The 24,952-nt window shown below is 54.0% G+C and overlaps 1 protein-coding gene across 2 annotated transcripts in view; it reads left to right on the forward strand.

Moving 5' to 3' along the window:
• LOC310766029 (microtubule-actin cross-linking factor 1, isoforms 6/7-like) overlaps window positions 1-24,952 on the forward strand; it is a 54,087-nt gene that overhangs the window by 24,347 nt on the left and 4,788 nt on the right. For both annotated transcript variants that reach the window (XM_083621795.1, XM_083621794.1), the window contains 28 exons: window positions 2,220-2,379; window positions 3,108-3,192; window positions 3,570-3,820; window positions 4,194-4,313; window positions 5,153-5,260; window positions 5,663-5,881; window positions 5,981-6,184; window positions 7,588-7,807; window positions 8,099-8,325; window positions 8,590-8,712; window positions 9,431-9,532; window positions 10,011-10,112; window positions 10,830-10,985; window positions 11,327-11,482; window positions 11,579-11,776; window positions 12,149-12,277; window positions 12,922-13,092; window positions 14,187-14,342; window positions 14,470-14,676; window positions 14,863-14,982; window positions 16,588-16,757; window positions 17,397-17,556; window positions 17,694-17,897; window positions 18,814-18,939; window positions 19,612-19,755; window positions 20,313-20,501; window positions 21,295-21,415; window positions 21,714-21,883. In XM_083621795.1, the coding sequence (XP_083477921.1) occupies window positions 2,220-2,379; window positions 3,108-3,192; window positions 3,570-3,820; window positions 4,194-4,313; window positions 5,153-5,260; window positions 5,663-5,881; window positions 5,981-6,184; window positions 7,588-7,807; window positions 8,099-8,325; window positions 8,590-8,712; window positions 9,431-9,532; window positions 10,011-10,112; window positions 10,830-10,985; window positions 11,327-11,482; window positions 11,579-11,776; window positions 12,149-12,277; window positions 12,922-13,092; window positions 14,187-14,342; window positions 14,470-14,676; window positions 14,863-14,982; window positions 16,588-16,757; window positions 17,397-17,556; window positions 17,694-17,897; window positions 18,814-18,939; window positions 19,612-19,755; window positions 20,313-20,501; window positions 21,295-21,415; window positions 21,714-21,883 (4,498 nt within the window). The remainder of the gene's footprint in view (window positions 1-2,219; window positions 2,380-3,107; window positions 3,193-3,569; window positions 3,821-4,193; window positions 4,314-5,152; window positions 5,261-5,662; window positions 5,882-5,980; window positions 6,185-7,587; window positions 7,808-8,098; window positions 8,326-8,589; window positions 8,713-9,430; window positions 9,533-10,010; window positions 10,113-10,829; window positions 10,986-11,326; window positions 11,483-11,578; window positions 11,777-12,148; window positions 12,278-12,921; window positions 13,093-14,186; window positions 14,343-14,469; window positions 14,677-14,862; window positions 14,983-16,587; window positions 16,758-17,396; window positions 17,557-17,693; window positions 17,898-18,813; window positions 18,940-19,611; window positions 19,756-20,312; window positions 20,502-21,294; window positions 21,416-21,713; window positions 21,884-24,952) is intronic.

The following is a 24,952-nucleotide window of genomic DNA, read 5'->3' on the forward strand; positions in this document are numbered from 1 at the left end:
TATTCTATCCTTGCCCATGATAAAGCCTCTCCACTGGGATCACATATTGAAACAATATTCCATAATTCTTTTCTTGTTACATATCCTTAAATTCACACCCAGTTCAGTATACTCAATTTCCATTTCCTGTTGTGTTTACCATAGCATTCTCTTCCTCTCGGATTTTCCATTTACCTTTCTTCCTATCCTTTTTCCAGAGAGAGAACTATTAATTTAGTAGCATCATTCTCTGAATTTGCTCCAAATTGTATTCAGAATGCTTTCTCTCTGCTAGAACTGAAGAACCAGAAGGCTTTTCCCCTTCTGAGCTCCATCAATGCCAAATTCAGATCATGTTATCTTCTTCTCCTCCCAAGTCCTTGTATCAAAGGCATTTCCATTTCACCATCTGCTTTCTCCAATTTTGTTTCATCATCATCATCCAGTCCTGCCAGCTTTTCATAGGTATTCTCCATTTTCCCCTTCATATCTCTCTGATTCATTTCTTTCCCACTTTCATCAAATGCTGATCTGATATTTTTTAATTGTTTGGCCATCATCTATTGAACAATACCAATAGTCACTGGGCTATCCAAAGGTATCTTTGCCACACTGGGTGCATTTGATGTTATTAACAACTCAGCCTCTTTATAAGTCCTAACTTTACCTTAAAATTTCTGCCTTAAGATCACAGCCACAACAATAATTTTTTTCCACAGAGGAAATAATGGCTGAATTACTTTCAATTTCCCAGCAACATTCATTTCCGAAAGAAGAAGAAAAAAAATTAAAGACTTGTTCGTTTAATCTTTATTGCCAACCACAAATCATGCTTTTCACTCTGCTTTAGACACTTTAATGACCAGTTTTCTTTCCCTTCTTAAAGACAGAAAGCAGCTCTTGCAAATTTTCCAATCAGCAGACAGAGAAATTTCTCTAAATTAACAGATGATCCCAAAAATTTTTTACAAAGAGAGTTTGCAGGTCTTATACCCATAAAGGGTTCTTACATGGCGTTTGGACACAATGTTGGTTCCTCAACTCACCTTGACTCATTTTAGCCCCCATCTCAGTCCCCAAACACCAACACCAGAGAACAGCCTTGACCAGAGCATTTGTGGTTACTCCCTCAATCCCTCTTTATCCCAGAGTGATCTGATAGCCAGAAGTTCAATCTGATTACCATCCATCACCACGTAATTATCTTCTGGCAGCAGAGAGCCAACAGAAAGACGGTCAACCTGCCATTTCCTCTCCTGGAAATCCGCAAGGCTGGCTTTTCTTTATTGGTCCATTTGCAAACAGAGCCCCCCCCCCCGCGCCATGCAAGGGAGTTGAGAAGCAAAGGTGTGTAGCATCTTTTAAAACATCAGAAAGTATCCGCCACTCCAAAAAACGCCACAGATACATCACAAAATGGGTTACATATGTAAACCAGATCCTGCTCAGAGTTCATGTTTTCCAACATTGACTCCAGAATCCGTTGGCACAGACCTGCTTCACTCATGCGAAGATATCTGCTCCTCTGCTTGGAAACTTATCAATACTTGGTGTGGGGCACATGCACCCCATACGGGTGAGGGTGGGTGTGAAATTGCATGACAAAGGGATGAGGCAGCTCTGGGGACCGATTGCTGCAAGTCAAAGCCTAGCGCCCCTTCCTTGTGCAAAGAAGTGGATGTAAGGGAGGGCTCTCCCCTGGTGCCCCCCCCCCCGCTTTGTCTGGGAAGCGGACTGGAGTTAAACTTCTTATCCAAAGCAGCTTCAGCTCTGAGCTCTTCCTTCCTGTCCTCAGCCAAGTCTCAGAAGTCCTTGGCACCTTCTGCCTCCCCACATGGAGCCTTCCTGGAACACCACTGTTCCCTCCTGCCCTGGCATTTGGCTCCCTTCTCCTCCTGGGGGCGCTTTCTGCTGCCGTTCTCCCTACAAAAAGGCTCCAATATACTGCTTCTCTCTGTGCTGCGTTCCCTGAGCTGCTCCGGTCTCTGTGTGCCAGAAGCACAAGGAAGAGGCAGTTCAATTCGTGAGACCAGCCAGGCCACAAGGGCAGGGGGAGGCCCGCTTGCCCCGAGCCCTGGACCTGCCTTTTCATGGCGCTGGTCCTCATGGCTCCTTGCTGCCTGTTGTGGCTGAAGGCAGCCTTTGCGCAGGGCTGTGTGTCTTCCTGGGTCCGGTGAGCCTGGTGCTGGAGGTTCTTCCCGTCAACATCTTCCCACCCTGCCGCTTCTCTCTTCCAACAGGCACAGCTCCCTGGAGCGGATCCTTCCTGCAGCCCACACCTTCCAGGAATCTGTCGATGTTTTCCAGGACTGGCTGGCCTCCACAGAGAGGAAGCTGGCTGAGCTGTGGAGAGCCAACGGGAGCCTCAGCCAGGCGCAGGGAGCCCTCCAGCAAGTCCAGGTATGGCGGCCTGGGAGGGGGAAGTGGCTGCCCTCAGCGAGAGCCACAAGAGGCTCGCTGGGGAAGGAGACCCAAGTCAGGGTCTTTTCTTCATTGGTTTTTTATTGGTTTACCATAAAGCTATGGACAGACAAACCCATAACCATATTCAATATAAAAAACAAATTACAGAGAAGCCATTGCATGTAACCAAGGTTTTAAGGTGAGTCTATAAAAGCCCAGACACAACAAGGAGTCTGGAGAGGAGATTTATATCATCCAAAAAGGAGGCCAGTCTGCGTCAGAGCAGTGGGGTTTGGCTTTCCCCCAGACTGCATGTTCTGTGACCAGGTCCCAAGGAGACCCACAAACTCCCCTTTTGCAAACAGACACAGAAGCATTTCTTCAAGGATCTGGGGAGCAGCAAGATGTAAACTGGAAGTGCATGGAGGAAGGCGTGGTGAGGGGGGACAGAAGCCCCCACCCCATGACCTCGGGAAGAATGTCTTCCTCACCCCCTTCATGCCCACCCTGTTCCTGAGCCCTCTCCTTCCACGTGCCCCACTGCAGTGGGCATGGGGCAGGCAGGAGGGACTTGGGCTCCAGGAAGCTGAGGCTCTCCAGACCTCCAGACCTCACAGGACCACCAGAGCCAATTCAGTTGCCTCTTGGTCTCTTGGAGGGGGGAGTCTCCATGTGAAGGAAGGGGTCTCTTTGCACCAATTCTGCCTGTTTCTGTCTCCCTCCAGGACCTCTGTGAGGAAATCCGGTCCAAGACGGCTGACCTGGAACGGGCTCTGGAGCATGGGCAGAGGCTTCTGGAGATGGTGGCAGGCAAGTGGAGGACGGCAGTGACTTTGGGGCTCTCCAGAAACACCCACCCTCAAGAGATGACCCTGTGGGGGAGCAGGGCAGGCAGGGCAGCTGGGGGGGCTGGCAGCATCAGAAGGAAAGCCCCCCACAAACAGTGCTCCACCCAGTGTGAGTCTGGCTGCACCGAAGGCCAGATATCAGAACAGACCAGCGGAGCTTCTTGGGCTGCTCTGCTGTGGGGCAGGAAACGCTTTTCCTCCAGCAGCCCCAATGGCTCCTCTGGCATCTCGGCTTCTCCAGGATTAGGTTCCTGGAAATGGGCCCTGGGTTCTCTGGTCTTGGGGCTGGATGGGGTGTGCAGCTCCTGGGAATGAGCCAGTGCTGCTGTCCTCCCCCAGGAGAGGAAGCCCATCTGGCCCAGGAGAAGATGGACTCCCTGCGGATGAGGTTCCTCCTGGTGGGCCAGAGCAGCGCTGCCATCCTGCACCGCCTGGAGCAGACCCTGGAGGCCTCCTGCCGGCTGGGCCCCACTGAGGAGGATCTGGCCCTGTGGCTGGAGCGCTTGGAGAAGGAGCTGGCACCGCAGGGGGGCCAGCCGGGGGGTGACGATGACGGGACCCGCCAGCTCAGTGCTGCAGACAGAGAGAAGGTAATGGGCACTTCAGGGAAGCAGTCATAGAACTGCAGAGTTGACCCCAAGGCTCATCCTGTCCAACCCCTGCAATGCTATGTGAGGCACAGAGGGCCTGTTGCCCTAAGGCAAGATATTTGGGGCAGGCAAGGAGAGCTTCCCCAGGGGACACCTGACTTGCCCCCTCACTCTCTGCTGCTGAGCTGCCAGATCTTCCTTGGAGGAGGAGGAGAACTTCTGGAAGAGAAGAAGGACATGTCTCACCCGGCTGTAAACCCCCCCCCCCCACTGTGGGCAGAGAAGGGAACCACCTTGAGTCTTCTTGCCCTCTGTCCCTGCCCAGAGTGGTCTGTCTGCGCCCTCATCCCGAAGGCCCTCTCTTCTGTCTCAGTTTGAGCAGGTGCTGGGCTCCGAGATGGACAAGGTGTCCCACCTGAGCACACACCTGGAGGAGCTGGGCCAGGTGCACCTGGAAGCGGAGGCCATCCAGCAGCAGCTGGCTGATCTGAAGGTGGGTGTTTGGGGAGAGGGAGGGAGGGTTGGCTGGGAGCAGCAGGTGGATCCTTGCCCGGGGGCAGCCCAGTCCTTCAGGGGCACCCTTAGGTGCCTCTCCACGAGGCCAGCACCTAGGGTGTTGCCACAATGCCTCTGGTCTTGGGAGCTGAGCAGGTCAGTGGAGCACTGGAGGGACTGGGCTCCTCCTCCTTCTCCCCATTGACTCTCCCTTCCTCCCTGTGGCCCCCAGCTGACTGTAGGGGGTGGGGAGGGGTCTAACAGCCAAGCCCTCCGCCCCGTGTGGCAGCCACTCAGGGCCTGGTGTCTCAACAAAAGAGGTTTAAAGACGGTCTCAAGGCAAATCTAAAAAAATGTAGTACAAACACCGACAACTGGGAAACACTGGCCTGCAAGTGCTCCAGTTGGAGAACAGCCTTTACCAAAGGTGTAATGGGCTTTGAAGGCACTTGAACTCAGGACACAAGGGAGAAACGTGCTAAGAGGAAGGCACGCTTGGCAAATCCATACCGTGATCAACTCCCACTGTGGAAGGATGTGTGGATCCAGAATTGCCTCCACAGTCACTTACGGACTCATTGTTAAAACCGTGCTTATGGAAGACAATCTTACTCAGTTACGAGGGATCACCAAAGAAGAAGGTGTCTCACCAGCAGTGGCCAGGCAGGGCACCTCCGATGGGGATGGCGTCCAGGGGGAGGGAGAGGCCTGCCCTGCACACAGGAGCTCCGCCAGGGGCCAAGGACCCTCCTGCTCTCCCCAGGGCCACTCGGGGGGCAAACCCGCCCTGGCAAAACGCGAGGCCCAGTCTTGATGGTGACTCTCCCCACCTCCCAGCTCCTGTCGGCGGAGATCTTGCACCACCACGGCCTCGTGGAACGGCTGGTGGCCATCGCTGACCCACTGCTCCGCCTCTGCCCCCCAGAAGTGCAACAGCAGCTCCAGGTGAGGCCAGTGGGGTGGGGAGGGGGAGGCTCTCTTGACTTGCAATACCCCTTTCAGCCACTGGGTGTCAGTGGAGGGGCTCTAACCCTTTTGCTTGCCTTCCAACCCCACTCCATTAAGGGAGGCAAGTTGGGAGCCAGTTCCAGTTTGTCTGCAGAACACCTTTTTAGAGCACCTAAAATCCAAAGATTTTTGATACTTGCCCTTTTGCTTAAAAACAGAGGGCTGGCTATGAGGCCTGGGTCAGGGGTGGGTGGAGACAATGTGGGGGCCTTTTTTCCTTCCCCCTCCCATCAACAGAACTGCAGAGCCTGATCTGAGAAGGACTGGCCATGCCTCAGGTGGGGGTGCCCGCCCTGTCCTCCAATCTGACCCCCCCTTGATGCCTCGTGTGCCCCACAGCCCTCGGTCCGGCCCCTGCAGGAGCGCTCAGAGCACCTCCTGCGCCAGAGCCTGGCCTGCACCCTGCGCCTGGAGCGTGCCCAGTCTCTGCTGGCGCAGTTCGCTGAAGCCCGTGAGGAGCTGTGCCCATGGCTGGAGGAGACGCAGCGGGCAGTGGGGCAGTTCTCCCCCGACGGCATCAGCTGCGAGGCCTTCCGGGAGCACCAGGAGCTGCTGCAGGTGAGGGGGGGTCGAGGGAGACTGGAGGGGGGGCTGAGGGTGCCAGGGGAGGCTGAGGGTCCTCTGTCCTCACCGCTTCTCTCTCCCGGCCCGGTGCAGGGTCTCCGAGAGGCCATTGCAGAGCACAAGCCCCTGATGTCCAAGCTGCAACGGCTGTCGGGGCAGCTGGCTGAGCTCAGTCCACAGGAGGCAGCCCCCTTCCAGCAGGGCTGGCAGGCGGCCGAGGAGCAGTACGGAAGCATCCGGGAAAGGGTTCGCCAGGCGGCGGCTGTGCTGGAGGAGGCCATCCCGCGATACAGCCAGGTGAGCAGCCGGATGGTTTCTGGGGCAGCAGGCTGTTAGGATGTGTCCTGGGAGACGGGGGCAATTGGCAGGCCCCCAGCTGGCTCCAGCCCGCCGGCTGGCAGCCGGGCGAACTCCAGTTCTTGGAACAGCATCAAAACTGCGACTCAAGCCTCAGAGACCTTTAGATACTGAGCATGCAAGCCAGCAGAGATAAGAACTCTTTGCAACAGAAGTAGCGGACAGAGGCATATGTAAGCATATTTTCAAGCGCTTATTCAGCATTGGAACAAAGGGAAAACATGTCTGCTTCCCTTCGTGTCCAAGCAAACAGCAGAGGGAAAAGCATATATAGATACAACGGAAGTGCCCAGCACACTATGCTGAAAGTAAACAGACATGTGACATACAACAACTCCACATGCCTGTTCTAAAGGTGGAACGGAACTATATCCTAACACAGGCATGGCAGCAGGGGGGGGGGGGACAGACCTGGGCCAGCCACTTCCCTGCTGCCCCGACAGGCCGGCAACTCTGGCCTCACACAGCAGCAACGTCCGGCTTCGGCCAACTGAGCACCCAAACCCAGGAAGCTGAGTTGTGAAAGCTTTTCGTTTGCTTGTTGCCTTTCCATCCCAAGGGGTCCACCGTGGAGCACATGGTTCTCCTCTTCATTTTAACTCCACAAGCTGAAACCAAACTAGACTCAACCAAGGCCACCCAGTCAGCTTCGTGGCCAGGTGGGAGGATTCGAACCCTGCTCTGTCCCAGTCTGACACCCTCCCCTCTCCTCCCCCTGGCTGGCTTAGGTCACATTATACTTCTGAAGCAATGCAGATACAAAGGGTTTTCCCCTAAGCTAACAAATCCACGGGGCGAGATGTACTAGGCACAATCTCAGTCCAGTGTAAACGGACAGGTGAGTTATTTGGGCGGCAAACCGTGAGATGACTTGGATGGCTTCACCACCTTCCTCTGCCTGCATGGTGTGCTTGGAGGGGCGCCCCTCCCACGGGGGATCCAGGCCTGGCATCTCTTCATGGCAAGGAGATGCCATCAACCAGCGTCTGGGCTGGATGAGGCCCAGAGAGGCTGGCTGGGGCTGCTGCCGCCAGGCCAATGCTATGGCTCCCGTTGGGACATTAGGGCGGACCCATTTTCAGCCATAAGGGCCACAGGCCTTCTCTTGACCCCCATGGAGACCCACAGGCGCTCTGGGGCTGAAGGGGCTGCCAGGCTCCAACTCCTGCAGGGCTCTCCCACTCATGTGCCTCGGTTTCCCCAGAGCCTCGGATGCTGTCGGCTTCCTTCCAGCTGTGCGCGGCCCAGACTTGGGGCCCAGTACCCACTCTGGGTGGGTCAGTGGGAGGCCAGCCGGCTGCCTGTGGGGCTGGGCCAACCCTCTGCTGTGCCCCTGCTTGCAGCTGTCGGAGCGCATGGAGCTGATGGTGGAGAGCTTGGAGAGGCTGCAGAGCCGCACGAGGGACCCCCCTGCGGTGCGGGGAGACTCCGCCTGGCTCCGGGAGCAGATCCGGGAGAACGGCCTCCGGCTGGCGGAGCTGGAGAAGCTGGGAGTGGCTCTGGAGACCCTCCGCGGGCAGGGGGCTGAGCTGCTGGCCACCATGCAGGCGAGCGGAAACAGAGGTAGGCAGGGCCCCTTCCCCAGCGCCAGACGCAGAAACCCCTCTTCCAAGCAGCTGGCCCTGCTGTGGGGCTGGCCAGAGCCTCTGGGTCTCCTCCTTCCTGCTCCCCAGAAACCCACTGCTCAGATTTAGAGGCCATTGCCCTGAGCACAGCAGGATCCCTGTGGGTCACAAATCTGGGTGGTCTAGAGGGCATGAGTCCCTCTCCTGTTTGGGGTGGGGGAGGCCGGTTTCCTGCCGAGGCCGCCCCCAGGACCCCTCTCTTTTGGCCTTCCCCCCTTCCTGCGGACAGGGATCCAGGAGCGTGTGGAGCAGCTGCTGAGCCAGTGGAAGGAGCTTTGGGAGCAGAGCGAGGAGCGGGAGAACTGGCTGCAGGGCCTGCTGGTGCTGGCCGACCGCTTCTGGCAGGGCCTCTCGGACCTGGCCGCCACCCTGGGAGACATCCAGCAGGTGGTGCTGGAGCCGGAGGAGCCTGCCTCGGACCCCAAGGCCATCCAGGCCAGGCTTGGGGCCATGCAGGTACCAGGACATTGCTCAGCAACCATCTCCTGCATCAGCCCCCACCAGGCTCCTTCTCCCAGAGGGATCCTGGGAACTGCAGGCAGGGGAGGTGTTCCCATGGCCCCCGCCCACCTGCCCCGTTGGCTTTGCCCTGCGTCCGGCTCCCAGCTCCCGCCGGCAGTGATTCAGCTTTTGCCGTGCTGCAGCTTCTGTGTGTGAGGAGGCCTCCTGGGGCTGGTTTCAGAGGCGGGACCTTGACCCCATCACCCCTTCTCCCTCCAGGCCCTGCGAGAAGAGATCGACTCCCTGCAGAGCGAGCTGGACTCCCTGGGCGTCCTGGGCATGGAGCTGATGTCGTCCTGTGGAGATCTGGACAAACCGGACGTCACCAAGAGCCTAGATGATGTGAGCTGGGGAGGGACCCATCTAAGAGTAAAAACAGTTATATATTTTACAGCTTACTAAAACTTAGGAATTAGGAATCCCCTTTTATTGGTGGTCTGCAGTCCTTCCCCCCTCAACCCCATTGCACATTATGAACCACACCTTTTTAGTAAGCTAAACAGAATTATTATTTTTTACTTACATTTCAATGCAGGCAGCAAATACAGCAAAGTAGTATGCAAAAAAATCCTTTTTAAGTTACAATACAGGCAACTCCCCATTTACACAAATATGGACATGACCACACATACGTGCATTGTGCTGAACCCAAAAGCGATCCTCAAACATCACAAAAAATGTCACAAAAAGGGGCAGAATGGGGTGGAATGGGGTGTTTTCAGGCTTTTTCAATGGGTGTTCCGACGGGTGTTCCATTTATATGCAATTACATGTAAGCACGTGGTGCCTTGGAACGTAGCCCCCATGTAAATGAGGAACTGCCTGTAAAAGAAAGTTGATAGTCTCACAGTAGGGTGTCTGGAGCCCCCAGACACAGGTCTGCTTAGCAGAGAGAGAGAGCACAAATGGGTGCACTTTATGGGATGCATTTGGGCACAGGGTGCCAGCCTGGCACGGGGTTCCTGTGTGATGTTGGCCCACCAAATGTGAAAGACCCTGGCCTCCCAAAACCCTGCAGCTTAGCCCCCCCCCCATATTTCTCTCACTCCTCTCTCTGCAGCTCTACTCTTCTTGGAACAGCCTGAGCAAGGTGTGGGGCGAACGCCAGACCCGCCTGGAGGAGCAGCTGCAGGCCTCACTCAACTACCAGCAGACCATGGAGGTGAGGAGGGTCTCTTACTTGGGCACAGGCCATGCGGTGGACCCCGGGACAAAAATACCCACAGCCTTAATGAGGTGGATGGGGAGCAACCTGTGGCTGTTGGTCCTTATAGGGTGAGCTGGAGAGTATTCCTGGCCCCCTTCCTTTGCCCCCCCTGCCGGTCTTTGAAATAACTCCTTTGTGGCAAAGGCTTTGACCCTCACCCCATAAGCTTCTCCCCTGGCCAAGAGTCAGCTCAACAGGCTCCCTGGCTGGGCGGTTCCCACAGACTGAGCCAGAGTCAGTCTCTGGCAGGCAGCAGCTCACACCCCTCCTGGCCCAGGCAGGTGTCCTGGGGGTGACTCAGTCGTTGCGCTGCCACCCCCAGAGGGGCTTCTGCTTGGCCCCAGAGCACTTTCACACACACACTGCTACTTCTGCTGTGGCTGCCAGACCTTATTCCTCTTTGGGACCCCCCCCCCTTTCCGCACTTCCTTAGAGGCTCCTGAGATGGCTGGAGGCGGCCGAGTTGAAGATTGCAGAGGAGTTTCTGGTCGGGGGGGACCTGGACCTTGTCAAGCAGCAGCTTTCAGAGCTCAAGGTAAGGGAGGATGCTCAGAAGTGGAGGGGTGGGCTGTGTGCTCTGGACTCCTTGGTTGTAGCTATGCGGCAGGGTGTACAGTGGGGCAGGCAGTGGACCCCTCCCTGCACTCCATGAGCTCCCCCTTTTAACCAGAGAGTGATTTAGGACTAGAAGGAAAATGCATCCCTGGCCACTGTGGAGACCTGGACCAATCATCTCTTTCCCACCTGATGCTGCTGCAAAAGGTGTGCTGGGCAGGTGCCGAGGGACCACCTGGGATGGTTCTCTTGAATGGATGTAGATGAGTAGGAGAGGATATATTATTTATTCATTAACCTTCCTCTTCTTGCGTGAAAATGCAAATATCTATTTCAGCTGCATTCTTAATCACCTTCCATGTGCAACTTATCTCTAGAAGCTATTATTAGGAGAAGGCTGCCTCACCTTCTAGAACAATTATGATATCCAAGGATGCTTTAGGCAGACTTAGATTATCATCTCCCTGTTTTACGCTCCCCTCTTAACAAAGAAACCAGTCTCAGACTGTTAAGTAAACAGGAAAATACAATGTTTACTCACATCAACGTCTTGCCAGGGTTCATCAGTTTCAGTGATGGAAATCAGGCATGCAATAACCCTTAAGTGTTACAAATATCCATAGTCCAGTTCAAAATGGAGATTGATCTCTGGAGGAGAACAAAAATAAATAAATTGCTCTGTCCCCTCCCCCCCCAGGATTTCAAGCGAGAGCTATACCAGGTCAAGGTGGATGTGGAAAGCCTGCGGCACCCAGGGAGCCCCAGGGGGGCCAACATCAAGGGGGCCCCCAGCGCTCTGTGCAGCTTCCGCGACCGCTGGAACTGGCTGGAGGAGGAAATTGTGAAGCGGCAGGTGAGGATGACAGGTGGCCAGTGTGGAGGCTGGACTAGGCAGCCCCTGACCTTTGGGTGTTGCGCCAGGGGCCGAGAGAGCATTTCAGGAGAGGAACCTCCTGTGGCTGGTGGGTGGAGTTGCCCTTTGCTTGCTCAGGCTGTATTCTGGGTCTGGGTCTGAGAAATAGTGGCCCAGTGGGGAGCGGCTTTCCTTTCTCTCTGGTGTGCAGCTTGGCTGTCATCCTCAACCACCTGTCGATCTTTCCCCTCTGCTCCTGACCAGGGGCAACCTGTGCCAAGCCCAGGCCAGCCTCTGCCCCTGACGGATGCTGTCTTGCCCCTCTCTCGTCTCCTCCTCAGCATCGCCTGGAAGCCGCCCTCCTGGGTCTGGGTCAGTTCCAGAACCAGCTGGAGGAGCTCCTGCAGTGGCTCCTTCGCACCACAGAGCAGCTGGAGGCCCCCACCGCCCTCAGCCTGGACCTGCAGAGCTGTGAGATTGAGCTGGCAAAGCACAAGGTCAGGAGGGGGGCAGAGGAAGCGAGGGAGGGGCCGGGGGTCCCTGGCACCTTCCCGGGCAAAGCCCACTGAGCCGGCCTTCTTCACCCGGGGCAGGTGCTGCGGAACGATGTCGTCTCTCGCACCCGGACCGTCCAGTCTGTGAGGGAGGCCGGGGAGGCCCTGGTGCTCTCTGGGGCAGGGGACTCGGTGGAGGGGCTCCAGGGCAGCCTCCAGCAGCTGGGCCAGCGCTGGGACTTCCTCCTGGGCGAGACGGAGAGTCGGCAGCTGGAGTTGGAGAACAACCTCAGCCAGGTAGTTCCACAGGGCAGGGGGCAGGATGCAGCCCCTCTGGTCAGGCCCAGGGCTCTCTTTGCACCCGCCCTCCAGGAACGGGGGCTTTGGGGGAGAAATGTGGTGATGGTGGTCTATCTCTGTGTTTGCGTTGCCCTACCCTCTGCAGATTTTTGGGGGGGGGTCATCCCAAATCCACTAAGGGAGATGCAGGGGAAAGGAGCCCCTCCCCCCCATCTCCCCATCACTGGCCTGTGGGGACTCTGCCTTTCCAAAGGGCCACCTAGTGGGGTTTGGAGTCTTCTGCCAGTAAGGAAGACTCAGGCTCTGTGGAGGGAGAACCACCCTCTGAGGGGCTCAGCTTGGCTTGCTCAGGGCTTCTTCCGCCTGCAGGTGCAGGATCTGACCTTGGAAATCACAGAGCTGCTCCGGTGGCTGGAACACGTGGAGCTCCAGCTCTTTTTCTCCAAGCCAGGCTGGGATCACCCAGAGACCACCAAGGACAAGCTGGCAGCACATCTGGTGAGTCCCTTCTGTAATACTACTACTACTATCTATTTATATTCCGCCTATCTGACTGGGTTTCCCCAGCCATATATAAAAACACAACCCAACATCAAACATTATGTAGGAGATGGATTGAGAGTTAAATCTGTATATTACAATCTAAACCTCCTATTACAGGTGTGTGGGAGAACTAGAAAGAGTAAGTGACCTGCAAAGCCTATTTAGCAGAGTAAAACACATATATTTCGCAGGAACAAGGCAGTTGCACCTTTTTAATCCCTTTTCCTTGTGGCCTCCTGCCCTGCCCTTTCTCCTAACCCCCGTTGCAGAGAATGAATTACATGTTTTAGTAAGATAGACAAAAAAGGTTTACTTACATTTCAATGCAGGCAGCATAAGAAAACTTATTAGGTTCAAAATACAAAAGTTGGCTTCTACATGGGCTGTGTGTGTTAGGGGACCCTCATACCTCAGATTGCTGATCCATCCAGCTCTTTGCAAGGCCTTTTATCCCCCGCCCAGACTTGACAGCTCCTTCTGTTTCTTTATTCCTGCTTCACCTGAATCACCGAGACAGAAGGAAGGCAAAGGAGCCACTGCAGATTCTCACACACACCCCACATGCCCAGCCCCTCACATCTGCCCTTCCCTTCTGGCAGGAGTTGTGCCGAGAGATGGAGTCCAAGCAGCAGACATACCACAGCGTCCGGGAGCAGCTCCAGCGCCTGCTGGCCACCAGCCACCCCCCACGGGCTTCCAGCATGGAGCACAGCCTGAGCATCCTAGAGCAGAAGTGGGCCAGCGTTGCCAGCCTGGTGCAGGAGCGGAAGGTGAGTGGCGCTGGGATGAGGCCCAGGGCTGGTCGGCTCCTGGATTTCGTTGCAATCCTCTTTTAATTTGTATGTTGCCTTTCAAATTGGACCAAATTCAGTTTGCTGATTTTGACCTCTAAAGCTTTAAGTGGCCTCAAGGACCACCTCTTCCCGCATGAACCAATCCTGATCCTGCAGTCATCATTGGAGGCCCTTTGTGTGTTCCTCTGCTTGAAGTCTGGAGGGTGGCAACACGAGAAGGGGCCTTTTCGGCAGTGGCCCCCCACTTGTGGGATGCTCTCCCAGGGGGCTCGCCTGGCACCTTCATTGCCTGTCTCTAGGTGCCAGGCAAAAACATTCCTCTTTGCCCAGGCCTTTCTCTAAGCCAGCCTTTCTCAACCTGTGGGTCCCCAGATGATGTTGAACTACAACTCCCATCACCCCTAGCTAGCAAGGCCAGAGCTCAGGGATGATGGGAGTTGTAGTCCAACAACATCTGGGGACCCACCGGTTGAGAACTGCTGCGTCTAATTGAACAGTCTATGGCCTTTTGAACTGGGGGAGGGGTATTTTTTTTGTTTGTGGTCTGCATTTTTGTGTTTTTGTATTGCAAACTGCCTTGTGATCCTCAGTTGAGGGGGGGGGGGTATAGAAATTTAATAAATAATACATTGCTACACCCGAGGCAGTTTATCAGCAGGAAAAAAACAACAAAATAGGCAACAAAGATCACATGTCCTGTAACAATCTGATCCAGTGAAAGAAAGTCATAATAAAAAATGTGGCTCTAAACTAAACAGCGTGCATCAAATAAAGTAACATTCAGTGATCCATTAGAACACAATTACATTCACTCTCAAAATAGCAGCATATAAGCTTTGTGCAGTGGCAGTATCGTAGCCAATGAGGTTAATCCGAGGCACAATTATTGCTAATAATAATAATAAAAATAGCAGCAAATAATAATTAAACAGAAACTCTCAACAATTATGATAAACCATTCCTAAGGTACATAAATAACGGCAAGCCACAATACATAAAAAGCCATGTAAAGTATAGAGTCGAGCAGAACTTGCAGAATGTTTTTTTGAGCAACTAATCCTCGCCCCCAGGAGCAGCTCAGCGAAGGACTGACGGTCAGCACCGAGTTCCACTCCACAGCCCAGGAGCTGCTGCAGTGGGTGGGGAGGACGGAAGAGGCCCTGGCGGGGCTGCCCCCTCCCAGCTACGTCCTGGAAACCGTCACCAGCCAGATCCAGGAGCAGAAGGTGAGCTGCTCACCTGCCGTGGCCTGAGACCCTGTGGTGGGCCGTCCGGGTGGGAGGCGCCTGCACCCTCTCCTGTGGGTGCAGGGCCAGGGGTGCTCAGCTGCCCCACTTCCCCCCTCCCCCCCAGGCCCTGGCCAAGGAGACCCAGGCGCAGAGCGAGAAGCTGGCCGGCCTGGAGGCGGTCGCCATGCGCATGAAGGGCTTCAGCCGGAAGCAGGACTGCGGCCTCATCCACAGCCTCGTGCTGACCGCCAAGGAGCGGCTGGCCAAGGTGGCGCAGCATGTGGGCGAGAGGGGGGGCCAGCTGGAGGAGGCACGCAAGCGCACCAAGCAGGTATGGCGGTGGCGGAGGGAATGGCCCTTTGGGGAGCCTCCTGTCTCGTGGGGGGGGTTGTGGGCACATGGGGAAAAGCCCCAGCCCTGGCGCTGCTGAGATGCAGGCGGGTGGGAGGGTGGGCTCCTGGGGGGGGGGTGCATGAGGGGGACTTGACCGCAGCCCCCTCCCCCCCCCGGCCTACAGTTCAGTGAGTCTTGGCAGCTGCTCCTGGACTGGCTGGATGAGGTGGAGCCTGACCTGGAGGGGACCAGCAATGCTGCCGTGAGCCAGGAAGAGATCAAGAGCCTCCTGGAGGAACACAAGGTGAGCGCGGCGTGTGTGGGTGTGAGTGTCCCTTGGAGGCCTCCTCCTGACCACAGAGTTGGGAGGGACCCCTAAGGGTCATCTAGTCCAACTCCCTGCAATGCAGGATTCACAACTACTGGCAGCTCCCCGTCTGTGCAGGGGTTGCATTCCGGGTCATTGTGAACTTGCATGAAATCTCATATCTTTGGAACGCCCATTTTTCAATATGATTGGAAAAGCCTGCAAACACCCTGTTCTGCCCCTTTCTGCCCCCTTTTGTGACTTTTTGGCTCACTTTAGAGTTACACACATATCGCTGCTTGTAAAGCCTCCCTGACAGGTAGCCCCCCCCCTCTGCTTGATTCCCCGGGTGTTGGGCTGCCCTCTCCTTCGCTGCCCAGCCAGACGCTCATTGCCTTTCCCTTATTGGCTACAAAATTTAGGCCAGGTGGCATCATGGCATCATGGCTGCCCCACACCAAGGGCGCAATAATTGCCTGCTGGGTCAGGCAGGTGGTTCACCTTGCCCGGCATCCTGGGCTCATGTCGGGAGGAGGGCTGGGCGATGTCAGGTTTTCAAACATTGTGACCTGGTGATACATTGCGTTGTTCAAGACTCTGCTTGCTTCCACGGCACTGTGAGGCGTTGGGGTCCTCACCACGCCAGGGAGGAAGCAGCTCTGCACTCCCCAGCTAAGGGGGCCCCAATGCTTCTTTGGCTTGCACACGAGCAGCAGACGGATCGGGGCTGCTCAGCTGGGGAGCATGAAGCTTCCCGCCTGCCAGCTAAGGGAGCTCCGATGCTTCTCTGGCTTGCAAGTGAGCTGGAAAAGCATTGGGGCTCCCTCAGCTGAGGGGCAGGAGGACTTTTATGGAGGCCCCACCCCACTGCTGGCTCACACAATACAGTGATGGGCTGGGGACTCCGTTAACTGCTCAGCTGATAGGAGCAGCAACCATGCGCCTCTCAGCAGAGCAGTATTATGGATCCCCCACCCGGCCACCAGCTAATGCAAGCCACTGGCAGTTTGGAGGCTCCTTAAAACTGCCTGGCTGAGACAAGGGCAGCCATGTGCTCCTCCGCCAAGCTGCTTAAAGAAGCAGAGGGAGGAACAAGCTATATGGCGCCTCCCGGGTGCAGCCTGTTTCTCCTTCTGCCAGGATGAGGGCAGAGTGGAATGGCGGCTTCACTCAGCACTATAATCGCTGGTGAAACTGCTGCCGCTCCTGAGTCCCTCTGCCACCAGCAGCCACTGGAAGGAACCAAGAGCGGTGGGGCTTTCATCCAAGATATACCGCTGAGTGAAGCCACCATCACGGTCTGCCCCTCAGACCTGTCCTGGGCGATATAGTGATACATTGCCCAGGCCTAGTCAGGAGCGGGAAGGGAGCCTGGCCGGACTCATGTCAAAACCCACCTTGGCCCCAGCTGTCCTTGGGAGCAGTTGTGGCCCACCTCGCAGGAGTGCACTCGTGAAGCCATATCTATTCTCCTGGTCAAGGAGTTACCTTCCCATTGGCATTTCAAGGAGCAACAAGGGGTCTTTTTTGAGGAGGGGTGTGCTCTGTGTCCCTCCCTGCTCTCCTGACTGGGCCCTTTGCCCTCTCTTGCCCCCCCTGCAGGAGTTCCAGAAGGGGCTGCGTGCCAAGCGCCCGGTCTATGAGGCCACCTTGCGGAGTGGGCGCCTTCTCCGGGAGAAGGCCCTGCTGCCTGACGACACCCAAACCCTGGAGGAGATGCTGGGGGAGCTGAGGGGCCAGTGGGAGGCCATCTGTGGCCGGGCGGCTGAGAGGTGGGTATACATTTGGGGGTGGAGGTGGGGCTTTGGGCCAGACAATTATGATGGCCAAGGATGCTTTAGGCAGACTTGGATTATCTTCTCCTTGTTTTGTGTTTCCCTCTAAACAAAGAAATCACTTTCACACGGTTTAGTAAACAAGAAAACACAAGCTTTACTCACATCAAAAGTCTTGCCAGGGTTCAACGCTTACAGTGATGAAAATCAGGCAGGCAGTAATCCTTAACAGTCCAATTCAAAATGGTGTTCTTTGGTGGAGAGCTTACTGATATCCACCCATCGCAGGTAAGAAGAAGAGTGAGCTGTGACAGGAAGATTACGTTTTCTGTTGTTCCCTCTCCCACCTCTCATGCAGTCCTCTTTTTGTGAATCTCCCACAATCATGCATTTGTGATTTGGCTGCTGATCAAACCTCGCATGTTAGATTACTGGTTCATCTCGCTCAGTATTGTTGGCGCTGGCAGGCAGCCATAGCTCTCCCGGTTTTGAGGGTGGGGTCTCTCCCTCCCATTGGAAATGGAACCTGAGGCCTTCTGCATGGAAAGCGGTGAGGGGGCCTCCCCCTCATCCACCCCTTCCCACTGGCCAGAATCTGCTGGCCCCTTGACCTTGGGCCGCCTTTCTCTTTTCCAGGCAGCGCAAGCTGGAGGAAGGTCTGCTCTTCTCAGGCCGCTTCACAGACGCCCTGCAGACCCTCATGGACTGGCTGTACCGGGCTGAGCCCCAGCTGGCCGAGGAGACCCCCGTGGGTGGGGACAGGGACCTGGTCAGTGCCCTCATGGACAAGCACAAGGTCTGTGGGGGGTCTGCAGCGGAGTCGCTCCACTTTGGGCTGGGGGCACAGGTGTGCCTAGACCCCTTGGTGGGGTGGTGGGCCTGCAGTGTCCAGGAGCAGCCGCTGGATGTGCCTGCCCCACCCTCCCTCCGCAGGTCTTCCAGAAGGAGCTGGGCCAGAGAGCCAGTTGCATCAAGGCACTGAGGCGCTCCCTGCGGGATCTGATGCGCGGCAGCAGCGGTGGCGCCGGAGACTCCCAGTGGCTCCAGAGCCAAGTGGAAGAGCTCAGCCACCGCTGGGAGATCGTCTGCCAGCTCTCCGTCTCCAAGCAGGACCGGCTGGAGGCTGCCCTGCGGCAGGCAAGTGGGGCGAGCTGAGGAGGAGGAGGAGGGCTCTGGTGAGCCAGGAAGCCATGGCAGGCGGGCAGGAGATGGGCAAAGTGGATCCTGGGTTGCTGTCTCTCCTCTCAGGCCCAGGCTGCTTGGCGGGGGCTGGGTTGTTCCCCAAGGTCAGGAGCAGGCTGCCTAGGCCCACACCAAGCCCCCTTACTCTGGAGGGTGTGGGCTGCTGGCTCTGAGCTGCTCTCGCTTAGCCACCTTTCAAGAGCAGGGAGGGAAGGAACGCTTGGTGTTGTGGGACCTGGCAAAGGATTCTGGGCAAGGCGATGTCTCTGCCTCCCTGGTCTTGCTCAAGCAGCCCAATGGCTCTCCGGCCGGCCTCAGGTTCAGACCAGCCATGATCGAAGGCTCAGGGAGGGCCAGGATCCTCAGAGTCTCAGAGGCTGGTAGGCACTTGCATGTGGTGAAGCTTTTTCGTTGACAAAACAAAGCAGAAAGACATATATTTGAGAAAAACAAAGCTACAGTTGAGAATGAACTGGATGTTGGTTTTGTGGGAGAACTGGTGCTCAGGACCCTCAGGATGGAAAGCGCTTGGAAGGAGCCACTGAAGGAGGGGCACTGGAGAAGCCACAGCATCAGGGTCCTCCCTCTGGTCAGGCCTGGGAAGCCCCCAGGATCTTTGGGGGAAGGGGGGGGGGAGGAAAGCGACCTGAACCCTTCTCTGCCAGTCACCATTCTGGCTGCTGCCAATGGCTCCCCCGTTGCTTCTCTACCTGCCCCCATGCAGGCCCCCCTGCCTTTGCTGGGACACCCACTCCTCTATGCAGGCGTGGTGGCTGGGTGGGGCGGGAGGACCCTTTCCTTGGGGAGGGGGGGCACCAGCCCTGCCCAGGTGGGTCTCCCCGCTGTGATGCCAACCTCTTGTTCCTTCCAGGCCGAGGAGTTCCATGCCCTGGTGAACTCCTTCCTGGGGCGCCTGACTGAGCTGGAGAAGTCCATCAAGTTTGGTGCCCTTCCGTCAGAGGAGGCCGCTGTGCAGGAGTGCCAGAGCCAGCTGCAGGTGGGCAGCCCTTGGGGAGGGGGGGCAGCCCCTTCCCCGCCCCTTCTCCTTGGATGGAATTAGATGAATAGGAGGGAATATTTATTAGTAACAATCCTTCCTCTTGAGAAAGCAAACATCGGTTTCAGCACTATCTGTGCACAGTTTATCTCTAGAAGCCGTTGGGACAAGGCTGCATAACCTTCTAGAACAATTATGTTGCCCAAGGTTGCTTTAGGCAGATTTGGATTATTTTCTCCTCATTTTATGTTTCCCTCTTAACGAAGAAATCACTCTCAAACTGTTTAATAAATAAGAAAATACATTTACTCACATCCAAGTCTTGCCAGGATTCTACGAATACAGTGATGAAAATCAGGCCGGCAATAATCCTTAAATGCTACAAAAAACCATAGTCTGGTTCAAAATGGAGAGAGCAAAGAAACATGTAGTGACAGGAAGAAGCAAAGATTAAGTTTCCATTGTTCTCCTTCCCACCACAAAGGTTTAGAGGATTTGACATGATAGAGTCCCCTGTTTGTGACTCTCCAGCCATCATTCAATCTGTGATTTGGCTGCAGAGCCTCCCACAGAAACAGGCCCCATCCCTCCATGCCCAGAGGAGGAGCCTGTGCCAGGTTGCATCCACCCGCTGGCTGGATGGCGCTGAGCGCCCCTCCCCTCTGCTTGCAGGATCTGAGGCAGAGCCTCCAGTGCCAGCAGCTGCAGCTGGAGTGCATCAGCTCCCTGGGGGAGGAGATCCTCAGCACCTCCCACCCGGACTCCGTCATCACCATCCGGTCGTGGGTCACTGTCGCCAGGAGTCGCTTCGAGGAGGTGAGGGTGGCGCCCGCAGGGCGAGGGCAGAGGGGGTGTGGTTGGAGTGTCAGACTAGGACCTGGCAGAGACCAGGGTTCAAATTCTCCCACTCGGTCATTAAGCTGTTACTGGGTGTGACCTTGGGGGACAATCCATACCTCTCTCACCCTTACCTACCTCACAGGGTCGTTGTGAGCATTAAATGTTGGCGGGGGGCTGGAGCCATGTATTTCACCTTCCGCTCCTGGGAGAAAAAGGTGCGAGTCAAAAGCAACGAATGAATGAGATACGGGTAGAGGAGGGAGGGCAGCCTCCAGCCGCAGCCTTGAATCAGGGCAGAAAGACGCAGCCTTGTTGCTACGGACATGCAACCAGTTCCAGCTGCTGGAGAGGCAGGGGGTGTCTCTTCAAAACCTCCCTAAAAGGGGGCCTGGCTTGAGCTGTGCCACCTCCCACTCTTTCGGGACCAGCAGGGGAGGAGAGGGGAGGCTAAGGGAGGCAGGCCCACGCTGAGTGCCAGTCCCCCTCCGGGCTGCCCCGGGACCCCCTGGTGCCAGCCCCTCTGTGTCCCGCAGGTGCTGAGCTGGGCCCAGCAGCAGGAGGAGCGGCTGCAGGTGCAGGCGGCCTCTCTGGCCACGGAGCGGGAGGAAGTGGCGCGGCTCATGGACTGGATCACGGCCGCTGAGGAAGCCCTGAGCCTCCGGGACGAGGAGCCCCTCCCAGAGGACGCGGAGCAGCTGGAGGAGCTCAGCGCCCAGCACGGGGTAAGTGGCCCACCCTGACTTTGTGGCCTTGGATGCCTGTGGGCATCTCTGGCTGGGAATCCCTGAGGGAGATGGAATGAGGATGAACCCAGCAAATTGAAATTTAAACCTCCTGTCCCATGTGTGGGTGAGAAATATGAGAGTAAACAGGCTGTGAAGCCCTTTTTTGGCAGAGTAAAAACTCTTTTGCCACTTACTGGAAGCTAGGAATTAGTCGATTATACCTTTTATCCCAATATATTTGCGGTCTGCCTACCTTTCCCCACTGTCTCCGTTGCGAAGAATGACCCACACATTTTAGTACAAACAAAAAGGTTTACTTACATTTCAATGCAGGCAGCAAAAAATAGGACACAGGTAAAATACGTCTTAGTTACAAAATGCAAAATCAGTTTCCGAAATGAGCCCAGGCTTGTGCGGCTGCTCACATCACTGGCTTGAAGGAAGAGGGAGACTGAGGCAAAGAGGAAGTGGAAAAGATGGAAATCCTTTGTCCCATTTCCTGCCACAGGGTGTAGGGTGTGTGACCTCACACAGACCTGTCTTCTCTAGGAATACAGGAACTCTGTGAATCTTAAGCCCTTTACAGGCACATTTAACAAATGTAATTGTCATTTGGACTGTAGATTTCCCCACCACCCCAGGGGGAGGGGGCTAACTCCACCCCCACCCCTGCAGGAGTGAGACACAAAGAACTGAGGCAGCTGGATGTGGAGCCAGCCTCCCTGTGGCCCCGCCTTGCAGGGAGGAGCAGCTGCCCTTTCCCTCCCCCCTTTCGTTCTCCCCCCCCCAGGTGTTCATGGAGGAGCTGACCCACAAGCAGCCAGATGTGGAGAGGGTCACCAAGAGCTGCAAGCGCAAGACAGCCCCTGAGGCGGGGGGGATGGCCCCTGGCTCCCGCAAGCTGCCTTCCCGTAAGTGCCCCTCCCTCAAGGCCAATGTGTGTCCCTGGAAAGAGGCCTGCGTGCTGCCTCCTCCACAAATTTGCCCAGTGCTCTTTTCAAGGCATCCAAGTTAGTGGCCATTGCTGCTTCCTGCAGGGAGTTCCACAGATTACGCTGATCAGTGTGAATAAGTCCTTCCTTTTATCTTCGCTGAGTCTTCCAACACTCAGCTCCACTGGATGGAAGAGAGGGAGGAAGAGAATTTGGGGGCTGGGCTGAGGGTTGGGCGGAGCACTGCTCCACAGTCAGGCACGCTCCTCTCTTGCAGGGCGGCGCAGCACCAGGAAGCTCTCCCCCAGGGCTCGGCCTGTGCCCCTCGAGGACCTGGCGCCCCAGAGCCCCCTCCTGGCCCAGCTGGTGCAGCGCTGGCAGCAGCTCTGGCTCTTGGCCCTTGACCGCCAGTACCGGCTCCAGAACGCCCAGCAGCGCCAGCGAGAGGTAAGGGGTGGGGGCACTGGAACGAGGGGCAGCGGGGAGCCCACGGTCCTGGCTCTGCGTGGCTGGGAGAGAAAGAGGCAGCTGAGGGTGGGGCTTGAGTAGGGCGGGTGTCTGGGGGATGCCCTCCAATGAACCCCTTGATGTGGGTCCCTCTGGCACCTTGAACCTTAAGCCCCAGCCTGAACCCCCTTGCAGGGTAAGAGGCCTCCCCCTCCCTCCCTCCTGACCCCACCTGGGTTGGGCAGCTGCTTATGGGCCCCTCATGGGGGGGGAGCTGGGTGAGATGGGCCCCTTTGTTGTTGTTTTTTTTAAATAAATTTTTATTGGAGTTTTACAAAAGAAAAAAAATAAAAATTCACAGAATATAAAGCCATAGATAAAAATATACATTACAAAAAAGAAAACACAAAAAATACACACACACAAAAAACAGCTAATTAAGAAAAAAGGAATTTAAAAAAAGAAATAAAACAAATCCATTTTTCCCAGTATCCTCAAATTCATATACTTATGTTCTTGACCTCCTCACACCTCCCCCCTTTTGTGTTCCCATTTACATACTTAATTCAGCAAATTCTTACCCTTTTTCAAATATTTTAACTTTATACCATAACATATTATACATCGATATTTTCAACCATTTATCAATACCTTTTTTACATAATCTTATTAACTTTTGTCACTAATTACCACTTATTACCAATCCAAGCATAATTTTAACATTCATTAATTTTACAGTATTTCTGAAGATAGTCTTTAAATTTCTTCCAGTCTTCTTCCACCATCTCTTCTCCCAGGTCTCGGCTTCTGCCAGTCATTTCCGCCAATTCCATATAGTCCATCAGCTTCATCTGCCACGCTTCCAGGGTGGGTAGCTCTTGTGTCTTCCAATACTTTGCGATGAGAATTCTTGCTGCTGTTGTTGCATACATAAAGAAAGTTCTGTCCTTCTTTGGCACCAATTGGCTGACCATGCCCAAGAGAAAGGCCTCTGGCTTCTTAAGGAATGTATATTTAAATATTTTTTTCATTTCGTTATAAATCATCTCCCAGAAAGCCTTAATCTTTGGGCACGTCCACCAAAGGTGAAAGAATGTTCCTTCATTTTCTTTACACTTCCAACATTTATTGTCGGGCAAATGATAGATTTTTGCAAGCTTGACTGGTGTCATGTACCACCTGTATATCATTTTCATAATATTCTCTCTTAGGGCATTACATGCCGTAAATTTCATACCTGTGGTCCACAACTGTTCCCAGTCAGCAAACATGATGTTATGACCAACATCTTGTGCCCATTTAATCATAGCAGATTTAACTGTTTCATCCTGCGTGTTCCATTTTAGCAGCAAGTTATACATTCTTGAAAGTGTTTTAGTTTTGGGTTCTAACAATTCAGTTTCCAATTTTGATTTTTCCACCTGGAAACCTGTTTTTTTATCCAAATTATAGGCCTCTCTTATTTGAAAATAGTGCAACCAATCTCGCACCTTGTCTTTTAATTTCTCAAAACTCTGCAATTTCAATTTATCTCCTTCTTGTTCCAATATTTCCCAATATTTCGGCCATTTGGCCTCCATATTGGACTTTTTCAGTGCCTTTGCTTCCATTGGTGACAACCACCTTGGGGTTTTATTCTCCAGTAAGTCTTTATATCTTAGCCAGACATTAAACAATGCTTTCCTGACAATATGGTTTTTGAATGCTTTATGAGCTTTAACCTTGTCGTACCACAAATATGCATGCCACCCAAAAACGTTATTAAAACCTTCTAAATCCAAAATGTCTGTGTTCTCAAGAAGCAGCCATTCTTTCAGCCAACAAAATGCGGCCGATTCATAATAAAGTTTCAGGTCTGGCAGGGCAAATCCACCTCTTTCTTTAACATCAGTTAGTATTTTAAATTTTTTTCTAGGCTTCTTGCCCTGCCAGACAAATCTAGAGATATCTTTCTGCCACTTCTTGAAGCAGTCCATCCTGTCCAAAATTTGCAGAGATTGAAACAAAAATAACATCTTTGGCAATACATTCATCTTAATAGCCGCAATTCTGCCCAACAAGGAAAGCTTCAGGTTTGACCATATCTCTAAATCTTTCTTCACTTCTGACCAACATTTCTCATAGTTATCTTTAAATAAGTTTAAGTTCTTAGCAGTCATGTTAACCCCCAAATATTTAACTTTCTTTACTATTGTTAATCCTGTCTCCTTCTGAAACCTTTCTTTCTCGAACGGTGTTAAATTTTTCTCAAGAACTTTGGTTTTTGACTTGTTCAACTTAAAACCAGCCACCTGTCCAAATTCTTGAATCACTTCCAAAACTCCGAAAAGAGATTCTGGCTCTTGTAATGTTAAAACTAGGTCGTCTGCAAATGCTTTCAATTTATATTGCTTAGCTCTGACCTGAATGCCTTTAATCAGACGGTCCCTTCTAATCATGTTCAATAGTACCTCCAGGACTGAAATAAACAATAATGGGGAAATTGGGCAGCCTTGTCGTGTACCTTTCTCTATCTTAAATCCCTCTGTCACCACATTGTTAACAATTAATTTAGCCTTTTGTTCTGAGTAAATTGCACTTATACCATTTTCAAACCCTTGGCCCACCCCCATCCCCTGAAGATTTTTTTTCATAAAACTCCAAGAAATGTTGTCAAAGGCTTTCTCCGCATCCATAAAAATTAAAACTGCTTTAGTATTTATATTCACTTGCAACTTCTCCAAAATGTTAATTATGTTCCTCGTATTGTCCGACAAGTGTCTACCCGGGAGAAAGCCAGCTTGGTCCTTATGGATCTCTTCCAATAGTACTTTTTTTAACCTATTAGCCAAAATGTCAGCAAAAATTTTGTAATCCACATTAAGGAGGGATATGGGGCGGTAGTTCTTAAGTTGCGTCTTTTCAGACTCAGTTTTCGGTATAAGTGTAATGTAGGCTTCCTGCCACGACTCCGGCGCCTTTCCCCCCTCTAATATCTCATTGCACACCTCCATTAGTGGCCGAATTAACCAATCTTTCAAAACTCTATAATATTTGGAGGTTAAGCCGTCTGGTCCTGGAGATTTACCC

This window comes from Podarcis filfolensis (genome assembly GCF_964270895.1).
Source record: "Podarcis filfolensis genome assembly, chromosome: 7".
Classification (NCBI taxonomy): domain Eukaryota; kingdom Metazoa; phylum Chordata; class Lepidosauria; order Squamata; family Lacertidae; genus Podarcis; species Podarcis filfolensis.